Consider the following 25,370-nt stretch of genomic DNA (forward strand, 5'->3'; position numbering starts at 1 on the left):
CAGTGGCTCATGCCTGTAATCCCAGCACTTTAGGAGGCTCAGGCAAGAGGATCACTTGAGCCCAGGAGTTTGAGATCAGCCTGGGCAACCTAGTAAGCCCCTGTCTCTACAAAAAAAAAAAAAAAGTACTGGGTGTGGTAGCTCACACCTGTAATCCCGGCACTTTGGGAGGCTGAGTTGGGCAGATACCTGAGGTCAGGAGTTTGATACCAGTCTGGACAACATGGTGAAACCCGGTATCTATTAAAAATACAAAAATTAGCCAGGTGTGGTGGCGGGTACCTGTAATACCAGCCACTCAGGAGGCTGATGCAGGAGAATCACTTGAACCTGGGAAGCAGAGGTTGCAGTGAACCAAGATCGTGCCACTGCACTCCAGCCTGAGCGACAGTCAAAATAAAATAAAATAATAAAAAAAAAAATAGCAGGGCATGGTGGTCCGTGCCTGTAGCTCCAGCTATTCAGGAGGCTGAGATAGAAGGATCACTTGAGCCTGGAAGATTGAGGCTGCAGTGAGCCATGATTGTGCCACTGCACTCCAGCCTGGTTGATAGAGTGAGACCCTGTCTCAAAAAGAAAAGCTTTTTTGGAGGTGTGTTTTATTTTACACTATGTGTTTGTTTGTACGTAATTGTTTTTTTCTCACAAATCAGGTAAAATAAATGCTTTAGAACAACCTGCAAACCGATGGGCTCATTGTGGCCTGCAGAAATGTTTTATTTGGCCTACATAGGTGGTAAAATGTTAATATATTTGAATTAATTGACAGAATTTTAGAATGGGGAAATTTCTCATAAAACTTAGATTTCCAGCTTCTGCCATTTCTTGTTTCTATTGGCAACGGTTGGCTGGAGTTACGAGTAGCAGTCAACCTCTGCTTAGATGGAGCATTAGTGCTGTGATTTGCCATAGTCACTACAATTCACTATTGTACTTGGACACTGAGGCCAGGTGTTCTTTTGTCATTTATCATAGTGCTTGTGCTTTTGTTCTTACACCCAGCTGCTTCACTCATCTATGTTATCTTGCTTTGATTTCTGTGGGCATTTAAGTTTATGGTACCTCTTTAGGAACACGTGCCAGGCTTATCTGTGTTTTTGTGGCTCAGCATCCTGGTTTGAGCCAGTGGGGACAGGAAGTATGCACGTCCCTCATTGTGAATGAAGCATTGCTATTTGAGAAGTTTCATGCTACTTCTTTTCACGTTAAATAAATGTGCAGGCACTGTGGCATGTGCTTTAAAGGGGCTTTTGCCATTGTGGAGCTTATAATTTAATAGGAGAGACAGATGTTAAATGAGTCATTACATCAATAGCTATTCCATTACAACTGTGATCATTGCAAAGAGTAGAAAAAATATATATAACGTAATCTGAAGGATAAGGGAACACCTCTTTGTGGAATATAATCTAAACAATAAATATGAATTTGTTAGACATAGTTGAAGGGCTTAGGAGGGCATAGTTGAAGGGCTGCACATTTCTATATGCAGTATGCAAGGGGGAGCTGTCCAGACAGAATGAACTGTGTCTGCATAGGCCATGAAGCTGGAAATAATTTGGAGTTGATTCCAAAAGAATGAAATCTCTTCAAAACACTTTTTTTTTTTTTTTTTTTTTTTTTTTGAGACGGGGTCCCACTCTTGTTCCCCAGGCTGGAGTGCGGTGGTGTGATCTTGGCTCACTGCAACCTCTGCCTCCCGGGTTCAAGTAATTCTCTTGCCGCAGCCTCCTGAGTAGCTGGGATTACAGGTGCCCACCACCAGTGCCGGCTAATGTTTGTATTTTTAGTAGAGATGGGGTTTCCCCATGTTGGCCATGCTGGTCTTAAACTCTTGACCTCAAGTGATCCACTTGTCTCAGTCTCCCAAAGTGCTGGGATTACAGGTGTGAGCCACCTTGCCTGGCCAAATCCACCAAATTTATTCACATTTCCTGTTTTACTTCTTTTTATGTGTGTGTGTGTGCATGTGTGTATTAAGTTTTACATAGTTTTATCACCTGCGTAGGTTTGTGTCTGCACCACAACAGTCAAGATACAGTTCTAACACCACAAGGATGCTTATTGTTGCCCTTTTATAGCCACACCTACCTCTGTCTTTTGCACCCAAACCCCTGGCAGCCATTAATCCATTCTTCATGTGTAAAATGTCATTTCAAAATATATAAAATGGGATCATACAGTCTGTAACCTTTAGTGATTGGCTTTTTTTTTTTTTTTTGAGACAGGGCCTCTGTTGCTCAGGCTGGAGTGCAGTGGCAAGGTTATGGTTAGTGCAGCCTCCACCTCCTGGGCTCAAGCAATCCTCCCAACTCAGCCTCGCAAGTAGCTGAGACGACAGGCACATGCCACCACACCCAACTAATTTTTTAACTTTTTGTAGAGATGGGGTTTTGCTGTATTGCCCAGGCTGGTCTCCAATGCCTGGGCTCAAGAGATCCTCCTGTCTCATCCTCCCAGAATGCAGGGATTACAGGCATGAGCCACCATGCCCATCCTTGGGATTGGCGTTTTCCGTCAGCATAACTTCTGGAGCTCCATCCATGCTTTTGCATGTATCAATAGTTCATTTTTATTGCTGAGTAGTCTTCCATGCTGTGGATGTACCACAGTTTGTTTAACCATTCATCTGTTGAAGGACATCTGCGTTTTTTTTTTTCTTGTTTTTGACTACTATGAAGAAGCTGTTATAAACATTTATGAACAGGTTTTTCTTTTCGAGATGGAGTCTTGCTCTGTCACCCAGGCTGGAATGCAGTCTCAGCTCACTGCAACCTCCACTCCAGGGTTTAAGTGATTCTTCAGCCTCAGCATCCCAAGTAGCTGGGACTACAGCCGTGCACCATCACGCCTGGGTAATTTTTATATTTTTAGTAGAGGCGGGATTTCACCATGTTGACCAGACTGGTCTTGAACTCCTGACCTCAGGTGATCTGCCTGCCTCAGCCTCCGGAAGTGCTGGGATTATAGGCGTGAGTCACTGCGCCCAGCCATATGTACAGGTTTTTCTGTGAACATAAGTCTTCATTTCTCTAGGATAAATGCCCAGATTTGCAATTGCTGGGTCATGGTAGTTGCATGTTTGTTTTTTTAAGAAACTGCCAAACTTTTCTAGAGTGGCCGTACTGTTTTATAGTCCCACCAGCAATGTATGAGTGATCTAATTTTTTTTCGTCCTCACTGGCATTTGGTGTTTTCATTATTTTTTATTTTAGCCATTACAAGTCTGTAGTGATACCTCATTGTTGTTTCAATTTGCATTTCCCTAATGGCTAATGATGGTGAGGATCTTTTCATGTGCGTACTTGCTGCCTGTCATTTTCTTCAGGGAAATGTCTGTTCATATCTTTTGCCCATTTTCTAATTGGATTGTCTTTTTACTATTGTGTTTTGAGAATTCTTTATATATTCTAGATACTAGTCTTTTGTAGAATATATATTTTGCAAATATTTTCTCCCACTCTATCCTTTCTTTCTCTTCATAGGGTTTTTCACGGAGCAATTTTTAATTTTGGTGAGAGCTGTTAAATATTCTTAACAGAATAATATAACTCATTTACTTCAAAAAGGGCTTATAGGCCAGGTGCAGTGGCTCAGGCCTGTAATTTCAGCACTTTGGGAGGCCAAGGCAGGTGGATCACTTGAGCTCAGGAGTTTGAGACCAGCCTGGGCATTATGGTGAAACCCTGTCTTTACCAAAAATACAAAAAAATTAGCTGGGCATGGTGGCACACATCTGTGGTTCCAGCTACTCAGGAGGCTGAGGTGGGAGGATCGCTTAAGCCTAGGAAGCAGAGGTTACAGCGAGCCGTGATTGCACCACTGCACTCTAGCCTGGGCGGCAGAGTGAGACCCTGCCTCAAAAATAAATAAATAAATATAGTAAAAAGGGCTTATAATGAAAAGCAGAGAGTCCTTCCTCACCCTTGCTCCCTTTTCACAAAGGCAACTCTCTTTAACTGTTAATGGTTTTACTTCTTTGGGAGGTTATCTTCCTACCTCTAATACTATTGTAAAACTATAAATGTGTTTTATATGTAAAGTAATACAATTGAGTTCTGATAATGAAAGATGGGATAACTCAGCAACACCCTCCCAATTTTTGTTTGTTTGTTTATTTTGTTTTGAGACCGAGTTTCTCTCTTGTTGCCCAGGCAGAAGTACAATGGCATGATCTTGGCTCATGGCAACCTCCGCCTCCCGGGTTCAAGCGATTCTCCTGCCTCAGCCTCCCAAGTAGCTGGGATTACAGGCATGCGCTACCATGCCCGGCTAATTTTGTATTTTTAGTAGAGATGGGGTTTCTCCATGTTTGTCAGGCTGGTCTTGAACTCCCGACCTCAGGTGATCCACCCCCCTCAGCCTCCCAAAGCGCTGGGATTACAGGCGTGAGCCACCGCAGCGGCCTTCCCAATTTTTTTTGTTTGTTTTCACCCTCTCAATTTTTGATGATAATTATTTTAATTCTTCTGGCTCCATTTACACCTCTAAATAATATATTTAAACCTTTGTTTTCTCTTTCCATCAACTTTAGACAGTGGAGAAAAGTTTTTCAGTACTGTTTTTTGTCTGTAATCTGAATTATTTCATGCTTTTTCTGATTCGTCTAATCATTCTGCAAATGTTTTTTGAGTATTTTCTTTTTTACTTTTTGAGACGGAGTCTTGCTTTGTTGCCCAGGCTGGAGTGCAGTGGCACCATCTTGGCTCACTGCAACCTCCACCTCCTGGGTTCAAGCGATCCTTGTCCCTCAGTCTCCTGAGTAGCTGGGATTACAGGCAAGTGCCACCATGCCTGGCTAATTTTTGTATTTTTAGTAGAGATGGGGTTTCACCATGTTGGCCAGGCTGGTCTTGAACTCCTGACCTCAAGTGATCTGACCATCTCAGCCTCCCAAAGTACTTTTTTTTTTTCTTTTTGAGACAGAGTCTCGCTCAGTTGCCCAGGCTGGAGTGCAGTGGCACGATCTCAGCTCACTGCAAGCTCCGCCTCCTGGGTTCACGCCATTCTCCTGCCCCAGCCTCCCGAGTAGCTGGGACTACAGGCACCCACCACCAAGCCCGTCTAATTTTTTGTATTTTTAGTGGAGATGGGGTTTCACCATGTTAGCCAGGATGGTCTCGATCTCCTAACCTCGTGATCCACCTGCCTCGGCCTCCCAAAGTGCTGGGGTTACAGGCATGCGCCACTGCGCCCGGCCAAAGTACCTTCTATTGAGTATTTTCTGTGTGCAAGGTGTTCTTGGATTTTGGGGTTACAAAGTGATCAGAAGAAATAAAAATCCTAGACCTTAATGTAGCTTACATTCTTGTGTAGGGTATAGCAATATATGATAAGTAAAATATGTAGTACGTTAGATGCTGATAAGGGCTGAAGAGATAAATATAGCAGGGAAGGGGAGAGGAAGCAACAAAGAAGTTACAAGTTTATATAGGGTGTCTAGGGAGTGCTTCATTGATAGGACATTTGATTAAAAATCTAAGTGAGGCCAAGGCAGGAGGATCTCTTGAGCCCAGGAGTTTGAGAGCAGCCTGGACAACATAGTGAGACCCTGTCTCTACAAAAAATACACAGTAAGCCAGGCATGGTAGTGTGCGCCTGTGATCCCAGCTACATGGGAGGCTGAGGTGGGAGGATTGCTTGAGCCTGGGAGGTTGAGACTGCAGTGAGCCGTGATTGCTTCACTGCACTCTAGCTTGGGTGACAGAGTGAGACCATATCTTTAAAAAAAAAAAAAAGTTAGTGTATTTGCTGTTATCTGGGATAAGTGCAATCCATGCATGGAGAATGGCAAGTGCAAAGACCCTGAGGCATGAGTGTCCCTGGAATATTTCAGAAATAGCAAGGAGGTTAGTGTGGCTGTAGTGGAGTGACTAAGAGAAGTGAGAGGAGGTCAGAGAAGTCAGAAGGGAACCAGATTATGTAGGGCATTGTGAGGAATTTGGCTCTTATTTTTAATGAGATAGGAAGACATTTAAGGGTTTTGAGCAGGGGAATGACATGATCTGATTTAGATTTTTAGCAGAGTCACTCTGGCTGCTTGATTGAGAATAGACTGAAAGCAGGACAAGGCTAGAGGCAGGAAGACCAACCAGGAAGCTGTTGACATAATTTAGCAAAATGTGATAGTGGCTGGACTGTGATTGAAGCAGATGAAGAATGGTGAGATTCTGAGTATTTGAAAAGGGGATTCAAAGATAGATCAGATGTGGAGTGTGAGAGACAAGAAGGAAGTAATAATTATTCCAGGTTTGTTTTGCTTCAAGTAGCTGGGACTACAGGTGTATGCCACCGTGCCTGGCTGATTCCAAGTTTTTGATTTGAGCAACTGGAGTAATAGAATGACAATTAAGACAGAGAAGACTGCAGGAGGGGAAGTTCAGTTTTAAACATATGAAACATTGTGCTATCTTTTCAACAACCAGTTGGATGTGTTGAAGAGGTAATTGGTCAAGGAGGCCCGGAGCTCAGAGGGAAAAGTCTAGGCCAGAGATTTAAATTGCAGACTCATAAGCAGATAGATAGTATTCTAAACCATGAGTCTGGATGAGGTCATTAAGTGGGTGAATGTAGCTAGAAAACAGGTCCAGGGACTCACGGAGCCTACCAGCATTTAGAGATCAGGGATATGAGGTAAAAACACCAAAAGAAACTAAGAAGAGCTCGAAGTGTGTTGTTTTGTGCTGTCGTCCTTCATTGCTTCTTTTCTACCATTTTCAATATTTGCTCTTGAACTTTCTTTCCCTCTGTTTCCCAGGGTCATTTATCTGGTCCTTCCAGTTATATAATGTTCTATTTTGTTTTTGTAAAAATCTTTACTTAGTCTTCTTTCACTTGCTTGGGTCACGGTTCCCAACTTTGCAAATTTATATTTTCACCTCTTTTATGTTTATTAAAGTTATGCTTAATGCTCTTTTTATGAAATACTAATTGTGTAGAAAGTTGCAAGGAAGCAAAGGTGTCATCTGTAATCCTGCCACCTGGAGGCTAATTGCTGTAAACATTTTGGCATCTTTTCTCTTTTTTTGTTCATTGATTTATATGGTTAACATCATGTGGAAAGTAAAAGTGTATGTTTGCTGATGTTTTGCTTAAAAACATGAAAATTTTTCCCATGACAATTAAAACTTAACATATTCCCCAAGTTTATTTTAAAAGTTTAAGCCCACAGAAGAAATGAAAGAATATACAGTTGTTCTGTGTGTGTGTGTGTGTGTGTGTGTGGTACTTTTTTGGGGGGATGAATTGTTTAAAACTATGTTGCAGACATCAGATTTCTCCTTCATATGATGTCCCCTTAAATACTTCAGCATTCATCCCCTAAGAATAAGTACATTATTCTATATAATCATAGTACCATTATCACACTTAAGAAAGTAATAATTCCATTACAGTTCAGATTTTCCCAGTTGTCTCAAAGATGTCTTTTATCTTGTTTTATTGATTGGTTGGTTGATTGGATCTAAGATCCAATTCAGGTTCACATTTTGTATTTGTTTGTTTCATGCTTTTCTTTTTTTGGAGACAGACTCTTTTTCTGTTGCCCAGGCTGGAGTGCAGTAGGGCAGTCTCGGCTTACTGCAACCTCCACCTCCTGTGTTCAAGCGATTCTCCTGCTTCAGCCTCCCAAGTGGCTGGGACTACAGGCACATGCCACCACACTGGTTAATTTTTTTTTTTTTTTTTTTTTCGAGACAGAGTCTCGCCCTGTCTCCCAGGCTGGAGTGCAGTAGCGTGATCTTGGCTCACTGCAACCTCCGATTCCCGGGTTCAAGCGATTCTCCTGCCTCAGCCTCCCCAGTAGCTGGGACTACAGGTGCGTGCCACCACGCCTGGCTAATTTTTTGTATTTTTAGTAGAGACAGGGTTTCACCTTGTTAGCCAGGATGGTCTCGATCTTCTGACCTCGTGATCCACCTGCTTTGGCCTCCCAAAGTGCTGGGATTACAGGTGTGAGCCACCGTGCCCAGCCTAATTTTCATATTTTTAGTAGAGACGGGGTTGCACCATGTTGGCCATGCTGGTTTTGAACTCCTAACCTTAAATGATCCACCCACTTCGGCCACCCGAAGTGCTGGGATTACAGGGATAAGCCACTGCGCCTGGCCTTGTTTCAAACATTTTTAATGGTGATATAATATTTTATTAATAGATTATGAAATTATTTAATCATTTCCTTAATGCTGAACTTATAGGTTGTTTCATTGTTTTTTTTGTTTTTTTGTTTTTTGTTTTTTTTTTGAGGTGGAGTTTTGCTCTGTCACCCAGGCTGGAGTGCAGTGGCGCAATCTGGGCTCACTGCAAGCTCTGCCTCCCGGGTTCACGCCATTCTCCTGCCTCAGCCTCCCAAGTAGCTGGGACTACAGGCGCCTGCCACCACGTCCAGCTAATTTTTTTGTATTTTTTAGTAGAGACGGGATTTCACCATGTTAGCCAGGATGGTCTTGATCTCCTGATCTCGTGATCCTCCCTCCTTGGCCTCTCAAAGTGTTGGGATTACAGGCGTGAGCCACCGTGCCTGGTCGGTGTTAACTTATTTTAAAAATATATAGAGTTTGCTTGTGCCCAGTAGTTCAAGGCTGCAGTAAGCTGTGATCGTGCCACTGCAGTTTAGCCTGGGAGTCAGACTCTGTCTCTCTCTTTTTTTTTTTTGAGACAGAGTCTCGCTCTGTCACCAGGCTGGAGTGCAGTGGTGCAATCTCGACTCACTGCAACCTCCGCCTCCTGGGTTCAAGCAATTTTCCTGCCTCAGCCTCCTGAGTAGATGGGACTACAGGTGCGTGCCACCGCACCCAGCTAATTTTTGTATTTTTAGTAGAGACGGGGCTTCACCATGTTAGCCAGCATGGTCTCGATCTCTTGACCTCGTGATCTGCCTGCCTCTGCCTCCCAAAGCGCTGGGATTACAGGTGTGAGCCACCGTGCCCGGCCCAGACTCTGTGTCTTAAAAGAAAATAAGTAAAAAATAAAAAGTGTGTGTGTGTGTATGTATTTATATACATATATAAGCTCTTTACCTGAATTTTGTTTGGACTCTGTGGTTCTATATATGTATTTTAAGTTTTTTACTAAAATACTTCTGTGAACTTCTAAAAAGTTTTTTGAGCCCCTTCTCTGCTCATGCAATGCATATCTTCTCTTGTCACTTGTCAGTAATTCTTCTGAATGCAAGATTTTTCTACCTCTTCTCAAAAATATAAAATTCGAGTATGTTGGTGCCTTATTTTTTCTTTACTTAATTCTGTATAGGATGTTGAATTGTTAATCTTTGAGGTGCTTTTTGTAGAAAGAAGCACTATAAAGGTGAGGTATTTTACTTTTTCAAGTTTGGCTAAGAGATGGTTGGTATGTGTCGGGGGTCAGAGTGCTTTGATTAAAATGTCCCAAACTATCTGGGAACACATGATTATATCCTTCTGCTGTGTAGCGTTCTGGGAATGTCAGTGGAATCTGCTTCTGCTGTGGAGGAAGAGAAGGGAGAAGAGTTGGAACAGAAGGAGAAAGAGAAGGAAGAAGATACTTTGGGCAATACTACACGTTACCTTGGTGCTGAAGGTAGCCTTGCGCCTTTTTCAGAATAATAGACTGTTCTAACTTCCTTTGACATGACTGTGCAGATGTCTAAATTTCTTCTCTTTATTAGGTTGCAGATTTCTCATAATTAAATTGAGAGTCATTAATAAATTTGCTAGTAATTTAAAATGTTCCACCTGATTTGGTGTTCAGGAATTTGTAGTTCATTGGTTAGCCCCCTTTCTGCATATTGAGTTTTCTTCCTGTTGTATTCATTTGTTTTTCAAATATTTTTGGAATGTGTACTTTGTGGAGTGGAAGTACAATCTGAATTGCTGTGACTGTGGGTGTAGTTTATGATGTACCTTTAGAAAGCAGACGTAGTCTACTTATAAGATTTTATAGTATGAAGTATTGTTACTTTATTACACATTTTCCTGCTTCATCTTTAATGCACTTATTTTTTTTTTATTTTTTTGAGATGGAGTCTTGCTCTGTCGCCCAGGTTACAGTGCAGTGGTGTGATCTTGGCTCACTGAAAGCTCCACCTCCTGGGTTCAAGCCATTCCTGTGCTTCAGCCTCCCAAATAGCCACAATTACAGGTGTGTGCCACCACACCTGGCTAATTTTTGTATTTTTAGTAGAGATGGGGTTTCACCATGTTGGCCAGGCTGGTCTTGACCCCCTGACCTCAAGTGATTCACCCACCTTGGCCTCCCAAATGCCGGGATTACAGGTGTGAGCCACCATTCTCGGCCACATTTATTTTTTATTTTTGAAAAATTTAGGGGGTGCACAGGACTTTGATGTGAAGGACTTAATGGGACCCTCCTTTGCTGAGGACAGCAGCTTGTACATTGCATAATGTTGTGGGATGATACCTAATTTCTTGGCATTTTGTTCCTAGATACTGCCTCGTCACAGTTGGGCTTTGGGGTTCTGGAACTCTCCCAGAGCCAGGATGTTGAGGAAAATACTGTGCCATATGAAGTGGACAAAGAGCAGCTACAATCAGTAACCACCAACTCTGGTTATACCAGGCTATCTGATGTGGATGCTAATACTGGTATGAAACATGTTTTCTGGCATTTGGAGTTGTTGTGCTTTCTCCCATACTAGAGGTAGTTATTTTTTCCTTGATAAGTTTTGTAGCTATCCAGATTAATATAATCTAAGTAATTTAGTAAAGTTGAAGAGTTTTCTGGTAAATACTTGTCAATTGTTGGTTTGTGGGCCGAGGTTTTCTTTAAGTTATTGGTGACTTTCCTTTATAGACTGATGCCTGTATATATTTGTAAATTGGACTTCTGTTAAAATCTTTGCTTTTTAAGAAACATCTGGGACTGTATCTAGTATTTTGAAAAATTATCCCCTTCCTGTCATTTTATAAAACTCTCAGCAATTAAGCATGAAGAACAGTCCAATGAAGATATCCCCATAGCAGAACAGTCCAGCAAGGACATCCCTGTGACAGCACAGCCCAGTAAGGATGTACATGTTGTAAAAGAGCAAAATCCACCACCTGCAAGGTAAGCCGAACTTTCTAAAAAGGATTTACGGGTTTTGCTTTAGGGTTATACTAATTTCATTTTACCAGATGAAAACATTTTTAGAAATCGTTGATTTTTAAATTATTTTCCCCTTGTACTGGGCATACTTGTGGTCCATTAGAAACATTGATTATTGGGGTGGAGCCAAGATGGCCGAATAGGAACAGCTCCGGTCTCCAGCTCCCAGCCTGAGTGACACAGAAGACGGGTGATTTCTGCATTTCCGTTTGAGGTACCGGGTTCATCTCACTAGGGAGTGCCAAACAGTGGGTGCAGGACAGTCGGTGCAGTGTACTGTGCATGAGCTGAAGCAGGGCGAGGCATTGCCTCACTCGGGAAGCGCAAGGGGTCAGGGAGTTCCCTTTCCTAGTCAAAGAAAGGGGTAACAGATGGCACCTGGAAAATTGGGTCAGTCCCACCCTAATACTGCGCTTTTCCAACGGGCCTGGAAAACGGCACACCAGGAGATTGTGTCCCGCACCTGGCTCGGAGGGTCCTATGCCCACGGAGTCTCGCTGATTGCTAGCACAGCAATCTGAGATCAAGCTGCAAGGTGGCAGCCAGGCTGGGGGAGGGGCGCCTGCCATTGCCCAGGCTTGCTTAGGTAAACAAAGCAGCCAGGAAGCTCGAACTGGGTGGAGCCCACCACAGCTCAAGGAGGCCTGCCTGCCTCTGTAGGCTCCACCTCTGGGGGCAGGGCACAGACAAACAAAAAGTCAGCAGGAACCTCTGCAGACTTAAATGTCCCTGTCTGACTGACAGCTTTGAAGAGAGTAGTGGTTCTCCCAGCACGCAGCTGGAGATCTGAGAACGAACAGACTGCCTCCTAAAGTGGGTCCCTCACCCCTGAGCAGCCTAACTGGGAGGCACCCCCCAGTAGGGACAGACTGACACCTCACTCGGCCGGGTACTCCTCTGAGACAAAACTTCCAGAGGAACTATCAGAAAGCTGAATTTGTGGTCTCACGAAAATCCGCTGTTCTGCAGCCACCGCTGCTGACACCCAGCCAAACAGGGTCTGGAGTGGACCTCTGGAAAACTCCAACAGACCTGCAGCTGAGGATCCTGTCTGGTAGAAGGAAAACTAACAAACAGAAAGGACATCCACACCAAAAACCCATCTGTACATCACCATCATCAAAGACCAAAAGTAGATAAAACCACAAAGATGGGGAAAAAACAGAGCAGAAAAACTGGAAACTCTAAAAAGCAGAGCACCTCTCCTCCTCCAAAGGAATGCAGTTCCTCACCAGCAACGGAACACAGCTGGATGGAGGATGACTTTGACGAGTTGAGAGAAGAAGGCTTCAGACGATCAAAGTACTCCGAGCTACAGGAGGAAATTCAAAACAATAGCAAAGAAGTTAAAAACTTTGAAAAAAAAATTAGACGAATGGATAACTAGAATAACCAATGGAGAGAAGGGCTTACAGGAGCTGATGGAGCTGAAAGCCAAGTATCGAGAACTACGCACAGATTGCAGAAGCCTCAGTAGCTGATGCGATCAACTGGATGAAAGGGTATCAGTGATGGAAGATGAAATGAATGAAATGAAGTGAGAAGGGAAGTTTAGAGAAAAAAGAATAAAAAGAAACGAACAAAGCCTCCAAGAAATTTGGGACTATGTGAAAAGACCAAACCTACGTCTGATTGGTGTACCTGAAAATGATGGGGAGAATGGAACCAAGTTGGAAAACACTCTGCAAGATATTATCCAGGAGAACTTCCCCAATCTAGCAAGGCAGGCCAACATTCAGATTCAGGAAATACAGAGAACGCCACAAAGATACTCCTTGAGAAGAGCAACTCCAAGACACATAATTGTCAGATTCACCAAAGTTGAAATGAAGGAAAAAATGTTAAGGGCAGCCAGAGAGAAAGGTTGGGTTACCCACGAAGGGAAGCCCATCAGACTAACAGCTGATCTCTCAGCAGAAACTCTACAAGCCAGAAGAGAGTGGGGGCCAATATTCAACATTCTTAAAGAAAAGAATTTTCAATCCAGAATTTCATATCCAGCCAAACTAAGCTTCATAAGTGAAGGAGAAATAAAATACTTTACAGACAAGCAAATGCTGAGTGATTTTGTCACCACCAGGCCTGCCCTAAAAGAGCTCCTGAAGGAAGCACTAAACATGGAAAGGAACAACCGGTACCAGCCCCTGCAAAAACATGCCAAATCGTAAAGACAATCGAAACTAGGAAGAAACTGCATCAACGAACAAGCAAAATAGCCAACTAACATCATAATGACAGGATCAAATTCACACATAAAAATATTAACTTTAAATGTAAATGGGCTAAATGCTCCAATTAAAAGACACAGACTGGCAAACTGGATGAGGAGTCAAGACCCATCAGTGTGCTGTATTCAGGAAACCCATCTCATGTGCAGAGACACACATAGACTCAAAATAAAGGGATGGAGGAAGATCTGTCAAGCAAATGGAAAACAAAAAAAGGCAGGGGTTGCAATCCTAGTCTTTGATAAAATAGACTTTAAACCAACAAAGATCAAAAGAGACAAAGGCCATTACGTAATGGTAAAGGGATCAATTCAACAAGAAGAGCTAACTATCCTAAATATATATGCAACCAACACAGGAGCACCCAGATTCATAAAGAAAGTCCTGAGTGACCTACAAAGGGACTTAAACTCCCACACAATAATAATGGGAGATTTTAACACCCCACTGTCAACATTAGACAGATCAGTGAGACAGAAAGTTAACAAGGATATCCAGGAATTGAACTCAGCTCTACACAAAGTGGACCTAATAGACATCTACAGAACTCTCCACCCCGAATCAACAGAATATACATTTTTTTTCAGCACCACACCACACCTATTCCAAAATTGACCACATAGTTGGAAGTAAAGCTCTCCTCAGCAAATGTAAAAGAACAGAAATTATAACAAACTGTCTCTCAGACCACAGTGCAATCAAACTAGAACTCAGGATTAAGAAACTCACTCAAAACCGCTCAACTACATGGAAACTGAACAACCTGCTCCTGAATTACTACTGGGTACATAATGAAATGAAGGCAGAAATAAAGATGTTCTTTGAAACCAACGAGAACAAAGACACAAGATACCAGAATCTCTGGGACACACTCAAAGCAGTGTGCAGAGGGAAATTTATAGCACTAAATGCCCACAAGAGAAAGCAGGAAAGCTCCAAAATTGACACCCTAACATCACAATTAAAAGAACTAGAAAAGCAAGAGCAAACACATTCAAAAGCTAGCAGAAGGCTAGAAATAACTAAAATCAGAGCAGAACTGAAAGAAATAGAGACACAAAAAAACCCTTCAAAAAATTAATGAATCCAGAAGCTGGTTTTTTGAAAAGATCAACAAAATTGATAGACTGCTAGCAAGACTAATAAAGAAGAAAAAAGAGAAGAGAATCAAATAGATGCAATAAAAAATGAAAAAGGGGATATCACCACCAATCCCACAGAAATACAATCTACCATCAGAGAATACTACAAACACCTCTATGCAAATAAACTAGAAAATCTAGAAGAAATGGATAAATTCCTTGACAAATACACCCTCCCAAGACTAAACCAGGAAGAAGTTTGAATCTCTGAATAGACCAATAACAGGCTCTGAAATTGTGGCAATAATCAATAGCTTACCAACCAAAAAGAGTCCAGGACCTGATGGATTCACAGCCGAATTCTACCAGAGGTACAAGGAGGAACTGGTACCATTCCTTCTGAAACTATTCCAATCGATAGAAAAAGAGAGAATCCTCTCTAACACATTTTATGAGGCCAGCATCGTCCTGATACCAAAGCCTGGCAGAGACATAACCAAAAAAGAGAATTTCAGACCAATATCCTTGATGAACATTGATGCAAAAATCCTCAATAAAATACTGGCAAACCGAATCCAGCAGCACATCAAAAAGCTTATACACCATGATCAAGTGGGCTTCATCCCTGGGATGCAAGGCTGGTTCAACATAGGCAAATCAATAAATGTAATCCAGCATATAAACAGAACCAAAGACAAAAACCACATGATTATCTCAATAGATGGCAGAAAAGGCCTTTGACAAAATTCAGCAACCCTTCATGCTAAAAACTCTCAGTAAATTAGGTATTGATGGGATGTATCTCAAAATAATAAGAGCTATCTATGGCAAACCCACAGCCAATATCATACTGAATGGGCAAAAACTGGAAGCATTCCCTTTGAAAACTGGCACAAGACAGGGATACCCTCTCTCACCACTCCTATTCAACATAGTGCTGGAAGTTCTGGCCAGGGCAATCAAGCAGGAGAAGGAAATAAAGGGTATTCAATTAGGAAAAGAGGAAGTCAAATTGTCCCTGTTTGCAGATGACATGATTGTATATCTAGAAAACCCCATCGTCTCAGCCCAAAATTTCCTTAAGCTGATTAGCAAGTTCAGCAAAGTCTCAGGATACAAAATCAATGTACAAAAATCACAAGCATTCTTGTACACCAATCACAGACAAACAGAGAGCCAAATCATGAGTGAACTCCCATTCACAATTGCTTCAAAGCGAATAAAATACTTAGGAATCCAACTTACAAGGGATGTGAAGGACCTCTTCAAGGAGAACTCAAACCACTGCTCAATGAAATAAAAGAGGATACAAACAAATGGAAGAACACTCCACGCTCATGGGTTGGAAGAATCAACATCGTGAAAATGGCCATACTGCCCAAGGTAATTTATAGATTCAATGCCATCCCCATCAAGCTACCAATGACTTTCTTCACAGAATTGGAAAAAACTACTTTAAAGTTCATATGAAACCAAAAAAGAGCCCGCATCGCCAAGTCAATCCTAAGCCAAAAGAACAAAGCTGGAGGCATCACGCTACCTGACTTCAAACTATACTACAAGGCTACAGTAACTAAAACAGCATGGTACTGGTACCACAACAGAGACATAGATCAATGGAACAGAACAGAGCCCTCAGAAATGATGCCGCATATCTACAACTATCTGATCTTTGACAAACCTGACAAAAACAAGAAATGGGGAAAGGATTCCCTATTTAATAAATGGTGCTGGGAAAACTGGCTAGCCATATGTAGAAAGCTGCAACTGGATCCCTTCCTTACACCTTATACAAAAATTAATTCAAGATGGATTAGAGACTTAAATGTTAGACCTAAAACCATTAAAATCCTACAAGAAAACCTAGGCAATACCATTCAGGACATAGGCGTGGGCAAGGACTTCATGTCTAAAACACCAAAAGCAATGGCAACAAAAGCCAAAATTGACAAATGGGATCTCATTAAACTAAAGAGCTTCTGCACAGCAAAAGAAACTACCATCAGAGTGAACAGGCAACCTACAGAATGGGAGAAAATTTTTGCAACCTACTCATCTGACAAAGGGCTAATATCCAGAATCTACAATGAACTCAAACAAATTTACAAGAAAACAACCCCATCAAAAAGTGGGCGAAGGACATGAACAGACACTTCTCAAAAGAAGACATTTATGCAGCCAAAAAACACATGAAAAAATGCTCATCATCACTGGCCATCAGAGAAATGCAAATCAAAACCACAGTGAGATACCATCTCACACCAGTTAGAATGGCCATCATTAAAAAGTCAGGAAACAACAGGTGCTGGAGAGGATGTGGAGAAATAGAAACACTTTTACACTGTTGGTGGGAGTGTAAACTAGTTCAACCATTGTGGAAGTCAGTGTGGTGATTCCTCAGGGATCTAGAACTAGAAATGCCATTTGACCCAGCCATCCCATTACTGGGTATATACCCAAAGGACTATAAATCATGCTGCTATAAAGACACATGCACACGTATGTTTATTGCGGCACTATTCACAATAGCAAAGAGTTGGAACCAACCCAAATATCCAACAACAATAGACTGGATTAAGAAAATGTGGCACATATACACCATGGAATACTATGCAGCCATAAAAAATGATGAGTTCATGTCCTTTGTAGGGACATGGATGAAACTGGAAAACATCATTCTCAGTAAACTATCGCAAGGACAAAAAACCAAACACCGCATGTTCTCACTCATAGGTGGGAATTGAACAGTGAGAACTCATGAACACAGGAAGGGGAACATCAGACTCCGGGGACTGTTGTGGGGTGGGGGGAGGGGGGAGGGACAGCATTAGGAGATATACCTAATGCAAAATCACAAGTTAATGGGTGCAGCAAAACAACATGGCACATGGATACATATGTTACAAACCTGCACATTGTGCACATGTACCCTAAAGCCTAAAGTATAATAATAATAATAATAAAAAAGAAACGTTATTTATGAAGTCCCAAGAATCGTTTTTTGTCTGTCTGTTTGAAACAAAGTCTCACTATGTTGCCCTGGGCTCATGTGATACATTCTCTGCTCCAGCCTCCCAAGTACTTGGGCCATACTTGACTACTAATCTTAATCTTTAGGCATTCTACAAAGACCTTTTTTTGTTGATTAAAAAAAATTTTTTGTTGTAGAAATGGAGTCTCGCTATGTTGCTCAAGCTGGTCTCGAACTCCTGGGCTCAAGTAATCCTCCTGCCTCAGCTTCCCAAAGTGCTGGGATTATAGGCGTGAGCCACTCTGCCTAGCCTACAATGATGTTTTAAGGCTGCTCTAACTATAAGCATGACTCTGTAATCTTTGGTTGCCACTCCTCCTTTGTGATCTTTGTCTACAGAGACACTGCTTGTCTGTGGGAGATCTTCTTAGCCTCTCTGGTGTTATGAAGAGTAACATGAATATTATATTTGAAAGCCTACTGTTTCTATACTTGAGGAGCACCCAGATTGCTTTGGGTTCTCAGGTATCCTGCATCTGGTATTTTATGGTATCGATAGATGTAGTGATTTTCTCAGGTTCTTTAGGCTCTTAACTTGGTAGGAATTGGGGAATGTGCCTCTGCTTCATCTCTAGTGATTTTTATAACCAAAGCTTCGTTATCTCTGGCCAGCAGGTGAAGTTTGAATATGGCAGAAGAAAACTGGGATGCTTCCAGTTTGGGATGGGGGATAAATAAACATTCAGTATTGTTTTGTTATTTCCTTCAATGGAAAGAATGGGGAGGGAGTGTCCTAAGCAAAGTTGAATATCAAGAGAAATTGTCTTTCTAATGTAAAACACTCAGCATAACAGTGACTTTTTAGGCTTTTCTTTTAGATGCTGCCTTCCACCTAGTTATGCTGTGTTTACCCTGGGGAGTGGTAGAACAGGTGAACCTCGTAAGCCTCTGGAAAGGGGCCAGGGATGAATGTCTTACACGTGTTAGTATTTGTCTGAAGGAGAGTTGGTTTGGGGTTTGGGTACATCAAATGGAAAAGGTCAGCAGAAGATGTGTGTGTCACTAGTACAGAGGATAATTCACATCAAATACTTTCCATGGAATGTCATAGTTTGGACTGTTCTCCTTACTGGCATCATTGGGGTCTGGATCAGAATTCTTTATACAGGTCTAGATAACATTATATGTAACAAAAATTCCCCAAGTCACTCATCAGAAATCTTAGAAAGCATGAAGCACAGTATTGAGCAGAGTTGAAGACAGGTATTGGCTGTGTGAGAGAGTGAGACAGGTTTTAAAATGGGCTGAGGACTTTTATCACTATAAAGAGTAGTTTATTTCCCTTTTAATAGATAATTATGTAAATTAGAGCCACTGGAATTTTTGAAATTGTTAAAGAAAAACACACAAAACAGGAAAAGCTTTTTAGTTAAAAGCATTTGAACTTAGGAACTTTTTCTCCTGGTGATATGAATTTCCTAGGTCAGAGGACATGCCTTTTAGCCCCAAAGCATCTCTTGCTGCTATGGAAGCAAAAGAACAGTTATCTGCACAAGAACTTATGGAAAGTGGACTGCAGATTCAGAAGTCACCAAAGCCTGAGGTTTTGTCAACTCAGGAAGACTTGTTTGACCAGAGCAATAAAACAGGTACCAAGAGTGATTTGTCATTACAGCTCTTCTCCAAAGATCTAAACTTTTATTTTAGTTCTGAGGCTACTGGTTAAGTTACAAAGCATTTTATAGGTTTGCAGACTTGTTTGTGATATGGAAGGAAAATGTGTTTTTAGTAATTAGTGAGAAGGGCTTTTTGGGAATAATTTCCATTTAATATTTTGACATAATTTTCTCTCTTTTGGAAATGAGATAGTGAAGAATAGCTAATACAGTAAATTTAGTATTATAGATACTAGCCATTTTCTTTTTTTTCTTTTTTTTTTTTTTTGAGATGGAGTCTCACTCTGTCGTCCAGGCTGGAGTGCAGTGGTGCAATCTCGGCTCACTGCAAGCTCTGCCTCCTGGGATCATGCCATTCTCCTGCCTCAGCCTCCCTAGTAGTTGGGACTACAGGCACACGCCATCACGCTTGGCTAATTTTTTGTATTTTTAGTAGAGATGGAGTTTCACTGTGTTAGCCATGATGGTCTCGCTCTCCTGACCTCGTGATCCGCCCGCCTTGGCCTCCCAAAGTGCTGGGATTACAGGCGTGAGCCACCACACCTGGCCGCCATTTTCTGTTACATGGCTACTATGTCTTCAAATCTTCAATATGATATTAAGCTTAGGTTTTTCATATTCATCTGGGTAACAGTTTACTAACTTAATCTGTTTATTAGTTAATCTGACACAGATAGGAATTTAAAATCTAGCAGAAAGGACATGAAACTTAAAAGGATATAATTTGTTTCACACCTCTTTAACCTCCACCAGTCTTTCATTCCACAGCCTCAGAGAGCTAGAAAGCTTGAGTTAATTACCAGCGAAACATATTATGTTGGTTGTAAGGAGGGAAGGGAAGAAGGTTATATTCCTTTGCTATGCTGTGATACAGGTTGCTGTGCAAGACATTCAGAGGGTCACTGAGGAAACTTTGTTGGTCTCTTACTAAAGTTATAAGGCTTTATTTAAGAAATTCTTTTACACTGGGATTAATATAGTTGATACTTCATCTATTGCTAAGGGGAAGGGACCAACAAGAGACTGTTCATAGTATAAAACAGTAATGGCTGCTCATAAATCCTTTTACTATTGCATTAGTCTTTTGTATGTCCTTTGAGCAGGCCCAAATCTTGAAAACTGCTGCATTTATAACATCAGGTGTCATGTGCATTTTTTTGACTTCTCCCATCTGTATCATGGCATGAGCTTGTCTTCACTTAAGGTAGACGTTGGAATAAAAGGTTCATTTGCTGTTTTTTAATAGAAGCATCACAAGAAAGAAGAGCAGCTAAGGAGAAGTATAAGGATTCTGGCTTTTATTTTATTTTATTTATTTATTTATTTATTTATTTATTTATTTTTTGAGATGGAGTCTCCCTCTGTTGCCCAGGCTGGAGTGCAGTGGCGTGATCTCAGCTCACTGCAACCTCTGCCTACCAGGTTCAAGTGATTCTCCTGCCTTAGCCTCCCAAGTAGCTGGGATTACAGGCGCACACCATCACGCTAAGCTAATTTTTGTATTTTTAGTAGAGATGAGGTTTCACCATGTTGGTCCAGCTAGTCTTGAACTCCTGACCTCAGGTGATCTGCCCGCCTCAGCCTCCCAAAGTGCTGGGATTACAGGTGTGAGCCACTGGGCCCATCCAGGATTCTGGCTTTTAATCTCCAAGCTTAGATCATAACAGAAAGGACTAAGGAACTCTTCATCAGCTCTTTATTCAAGAAGCCCATTGCGGGGTTGGTTAATGTTCACTCAAGATTTGTGCTATTGTGGTAGTCTGTTCGTTGTACTATAATTAGAAAACAATTTCTGCCCTTTTGGAATTTCTGCCCTTTTGGAAGTATGGAAATATGTTGGAAATATGGATATTACTCTTTGCAGTACTTTTGGCAGCTCAGTAGTGTCAATCTGAGAAGTAAGTGCAACTGGAATTCCTTTTTTTCAGTATCTTCTGATGGTTGCTCTACTCCTTCAAGGGAGGAAGGTGGGTGTTCTTTGGCTTCCACCCCTGCCACCACTCTGCATCTCCTGCAGCTCTCTGGTCAGAGGTCCCTTGTTCAGGAGAGTCTTTCCACGTAAGTAAGCTTAAAATAGCTTATGCCAAGGCAGTATGTGCCTGGGAGTCTTAGACTAAGGCTGAAAGAGGCTAAACTTGCCTGCTAGTCTAGAATTCTTTTTGAAACCAAATGGTAGAACCTATGCATTAGTGCTTTGGGGATGAAGAACTGTTGAAGGCAGATAAATCTGTTTTCCCACTTGAAAATTTTATAATAGTAGCCCAAAGGTTTCACTAAGAAAGAAAAGGCGCAGTTATTTAGAAAATGTTACACATCCAAAACAAGCATTCTGCTCCTCTGTTTTACTTGCAATTCTTCTCATTTAATAGCAGAGGGTGGAGAATAGGTTGTTAAGTTGACAGTAGTTGGATTTCTTTATCTCTATGTTAGGGCAAAGAGGTTCGCTTGTTGGTTTTTTTTGTTTAAGTTTTCTGATGAAAATGTTCCTGGTCTGACTATTATTAGGCAAAAAAATGGAATAGTTTTTTTTATGTCTCAAATCTGCAAATGAATTTATTTCCTAGCACTGCTCATTTTGCTTTTAAATCATGATGTCCTTGTGTCTGATCATTCACTTTGCCCTTACTCTCTTTTTGAAAAAGTTCTTATTTTACAACAGAAATGTCTGGTGTGGGAAGTAGTTATTGAAGTATTTTTGGTTCTTCCACCAGCCTCAGGTTGCTGTTTGGGAGAAGTGCTGATAAGTATCTGAATGCCTTAGATATTTTTTCCTGTTAAAAAGTAAAAAAAAATACAGAAATGCAAAACTGTGGCTATGGTAAAATAACCTGTGATTCTCTCTTTATATAAAGGAATTCCTCAGATCTTGTTGCTCCTTCTCCTGATGCTTTCCGATCTACTCCTTTTATCGTTCCTAGCAGTCCCACAGAGCAAGAAGGGAGACAAGGTGAGCTCTCTTGATCTGTCTGTTGATCTCAGATTAGAAGAGGAGCAACACTTCTTCTGCCTTGCAAAATGTACTGCTTCTTTGTACTTTAGAATGCTTGTGACCTACACAATTCAGTAGGACTCATGTTTGTCTAACCTTTAGGGATGTGACCTACTGTAAAGTGCTGTCTTCAGTTCTTTGCTTTTCCTTCCTTCCTTTTTTTTTTTTTTTTGGTCTAACCCCATCCCCCATTCTTTGCTTTTCTAGCACTAATTCTATCGAGATTTCTGTATTGTTGGCTCAATTTTTAAAAAGGCTCTGAAGGAAAAATTTTTGTTTTTAAAGTTGAACTTAAATGAATTAGTATAGGAAAGAACTGGACTTATTAATAATGGCCTAGTTGTTTCTAGCAACATGTGAACACATTTCTGGTGGGAAGGAGCCAGCAATTGTTTCTTGTGGTCCTTATAGGTTATTTTTGCTATTATTAAAATAGTTTTAGCATAAGAGTGGTTAAGAGGTGGTAAAAATTTTAACTTCATTCATTTACTCCTTTGACGACTTAGAGATTTTATATTACTTTATTCACAAGAAAGCTTTCCTTTTCACTTACCTAATTTATCTCATTATTTAAGCTTCTTTTGCTCTGACCTAGTCTCCTGTCCATTCAAGATGTTTCTAAATTCCTACGATTTCTACAAAGCTTTTTCTAATAAATTCTATGATTTTCATCTTTTCACTCTTTCATATACAAGTAATGGTATAATAGTTTTATTTATTGAGCACTTAGTATAGGCAAGGCATTGTTCTAAGGGCATTTCTGTGGTTTTTCTCATTGAATCCTCACAAACATCCTAAGAAGGAGGTGTTATTTTTATCCCCATTTTACAGATGAGGAAATGGAGGCATAGAGAGATTTTGCAACTAATGAGATGTAGAAGCAGAGTTTGAACTCAGGCAGCTGCCTCCAGAGCCTGTGCCCTTATCTGTCATGTATATGCCTCCTATTATATCCTTTCTCTGCTCTTCAGTAATGTAAAACATAGACATTTAACAGTTTTTCAGATGTAATTTATCAGTAATAGAATTTGATCTTAGGCTTTCTTCTGCTACAAAGTTTGTCTCTGGCTGTTTCTCTTAAAATCAGTTGTAGGTATCCAAGTGGACTAATATCAATCTAAGCATAACATGATTAGGTGAATTAATTCTACAAAATCCCAGGTAATATAAGTTAAGTTTGGTTAATTCTTAGAACAGTTTCTTTTCTCTTTTATCTGTAGTGTGAACATTGAAAAAATATAAAAATAATTATATTAAATATACTTTCTCAGGCTGGGCACGGTGGCTCATGCCTGTAATCCCAATACTTTGGGAGGCCAAGGTGGGCAGATCACCTGAGGTCAGGAGTTCGAGACCAGCCTGGCCACCATGGTGAAACCCTGTCTGTACTAAAAATATAAAAAATAAGCTGGGTGTGGTGACAGATGCCTGTAATCCCAGCTACTCAGGAGACTGAGGCAGGATAATCACTTGAACCTGGGAGGCGGAGGTTGCAGTGAGCCAAGGTGGCACCACTGCATCCCAGCCTGGACAACAGAGCGAGACCCTGTCTCAAAAAAAAAAAAATGCTTTCTCCCTGATTGTAAACAGTCAATATTCATTGTAGAAAGTTTGTTAAGTGTATAGGAAATTAATGAAAATAAAAATCACCTGTGATACTACACTCCAGATACAGTTACAACTAGTATATTTGGATATATTTCAGTTTTCAATGCATAAAGTATTTTTACATAATTGGCATCATGTTGTGTATATGACTCAGTTTTCTTTTTTTATGTAACAGTGTATTTTTCCTTGTCAGTTATATTTTAGATTTAATGCATTTGCTTAATATGTACATCAGTGTTTGTGAAACTATATGTGCTTTTTGTATTTATTTGTCTTTTTGCTTTTCTCTTAGATTATTAACTTAAAGACTTTTTTATATGTAGTGCCTATAACAGTAGGTTTTTAATGTGCTTTGTCATGGCAAGAAAGTTCAAAAGGTGCAACAAAAATACTTAGCACAGCTATGGTAATATATTAAAGGCCTGTAGCACTGGATCCCAAATTAGGTATAGACTGGTAAGGTTGAGACTAAGCTAAGCAGCAAGGCTGGGTATTGAGGTTGCAGTTTGGGTAGCTGGTAGCATGAATGTGAATTATGGGGAAAAGGTAAATGTTGTTAGTAGTTTGTGAGTGGTCTAGAGGAAGCCTGGTTGGGGTCAAGTTGTAAGATAGGGGATAAAAATGATGAATCAAATACTTAGCTAGCTAGGCTGACTCTAAGCAAGGTCCTGATAGCCTACAGGGGGGTAGTATACTGTGGGAAAGCAGTATTTGTGTTTTGTGTGTGTGTGTTCCCTCCTAATTTGTGTCAGCATTAGTGTCTTTCTTAGTTCTTTGATAAATCAGTGCTGATTGGCATTGATAGATTTTTTTTCTTCATCTGTACTTGTACAGGCATCCATCTCTCTGCATTTAGCAATTGTTAATGCAAATATGAGTTCATAAATATGAATTATAGATACTGTATTTACCTAAAGTGGTGACAAGTTCACTGTCTTTCAAGGCCTGTGGTAGAATATATGATGGTTAAATTAGGTACCAGTAGTTTGGGCTTTTCTACAGGAAATGTGAAAAACTGTGCTATAAAATCAGGAAAGGAGCCAAGTTAATTTAACATTTCTTATGAATGGGTGGGTAGCCCCAGATACATCCAGTTTTGATCTATACCTAAAAATAGGAGCTCGGGCTGCTCCACCAACCAAAGGAAGTATTGGTAGATTGCTAGGACCCAATCTACTATTACTGCGTCAGCTTTTCTGAAAAATTATATCACTATTTTTTTAGAGTGAAAATGTCTGTAATGTAATTGTTATTAGTGGTTTCGGAACATGAGTAATATTGATGAGTGATATTTCTCAATTTGTTTTTCCTGTTTTAAACCAGATAAGCCAATGGACATGTCAATGTTATCTGAAGGAGGAGGAGAGCCATTTCAGAAGAAACTTCAAAGTGATGAACCAGTGGAGTTAGAAAACCCCTCTCTCCCGCCTGAGTCCACTGTGTCACCACAAGCCTCAACACCAATATCTCAGAGCACACCAGTCTTCACTCCTGGGTCACTTGCTATCCCATCCCAGCCTCAGTTTTCTCATGTGAGTATTGTAAAAAGAGTTGTTTCTCCTAACATATTTTTTTAAAGCAGCATTATTGGCGTATAATTTACATACCATAAAATTCACACGTTTTAAATGTACAATTTTGTGATATTTTAGTCAATGTACAGAGTTGTGAAGCTGTCATCACAAAGCAGTTTTAGAACAGTTCCAAAGTCACCTAACATCTTGATTTTTTTAT

At 40.8% G+C, this 25,370-nt stretch overlaps 1 protein-coding gene across 11 annotated transcripts in view; it reads left to right on the forward strand.

Moving 5' to 3' along the window:
* TP53BP1 (tumor protein p53 binding protein 1) overlaps positions 1–25,370 on the forward strand; it is a 113,746-nt gene that overhangs the window by 20,906 nt on the left and 67,470 nt on the right. For 8 of the 11 annotated variants that reach the window (XR_008657798.2, XM_063639541.1, XM_055278934.2 and 5 more), the window contains 7 exons: positions 9,428–9,555; positions 10,422–10,580; positions 10,914–11,043; positions 18,846–19,012; positions 20,968–21,097; positions 21,892–21,986; positions 24,960–25,168. Coding sequence is in view for 10 of the 11 variants with exons in the window: in XM_063639541.1 (XP_063495611.1) it covers positions 9,428–9,555; positions 10,422–10,580; positions 10,914–11,043; positions 18,846–19,012; positions 20,968–21,097; positions 21,892–21,986; positions 24,960–25,168 (1,018 nt within the window). In the remaining variant the exon portion in view is untranslated. Of the gene's footprint in view, positions 1–9,427; positions 9,556–10,421; positions 10,581–10,913; positions 11,044–18,845; positions 19,013–20,967; positions 21,098–21,891; positions 21,987–24,959; positions 25,169–25,370 lie in introns of those variants that run through there. The other 3 variants (XM_063639543.1, XM_055278938.2, XM_063639544.1) reach the window with 2 other exon arrangements.

Source organism: Symphalangus syndactylus, chromosome 5 (genome assembly GCF_028878055.3).
Source record: "Symphalangus syndactylus isolate Jambi chromosome 5, NHGRI_mSymSyn1-v2.1_pri, whole genome shotgun sequence".
Taxonomy (NCBI): Eukaryota; Metazoa; Chordata; class Mammalia; order Primates; family Hylobatidae; genus Symphalangus; species Symphalangus syndactylus.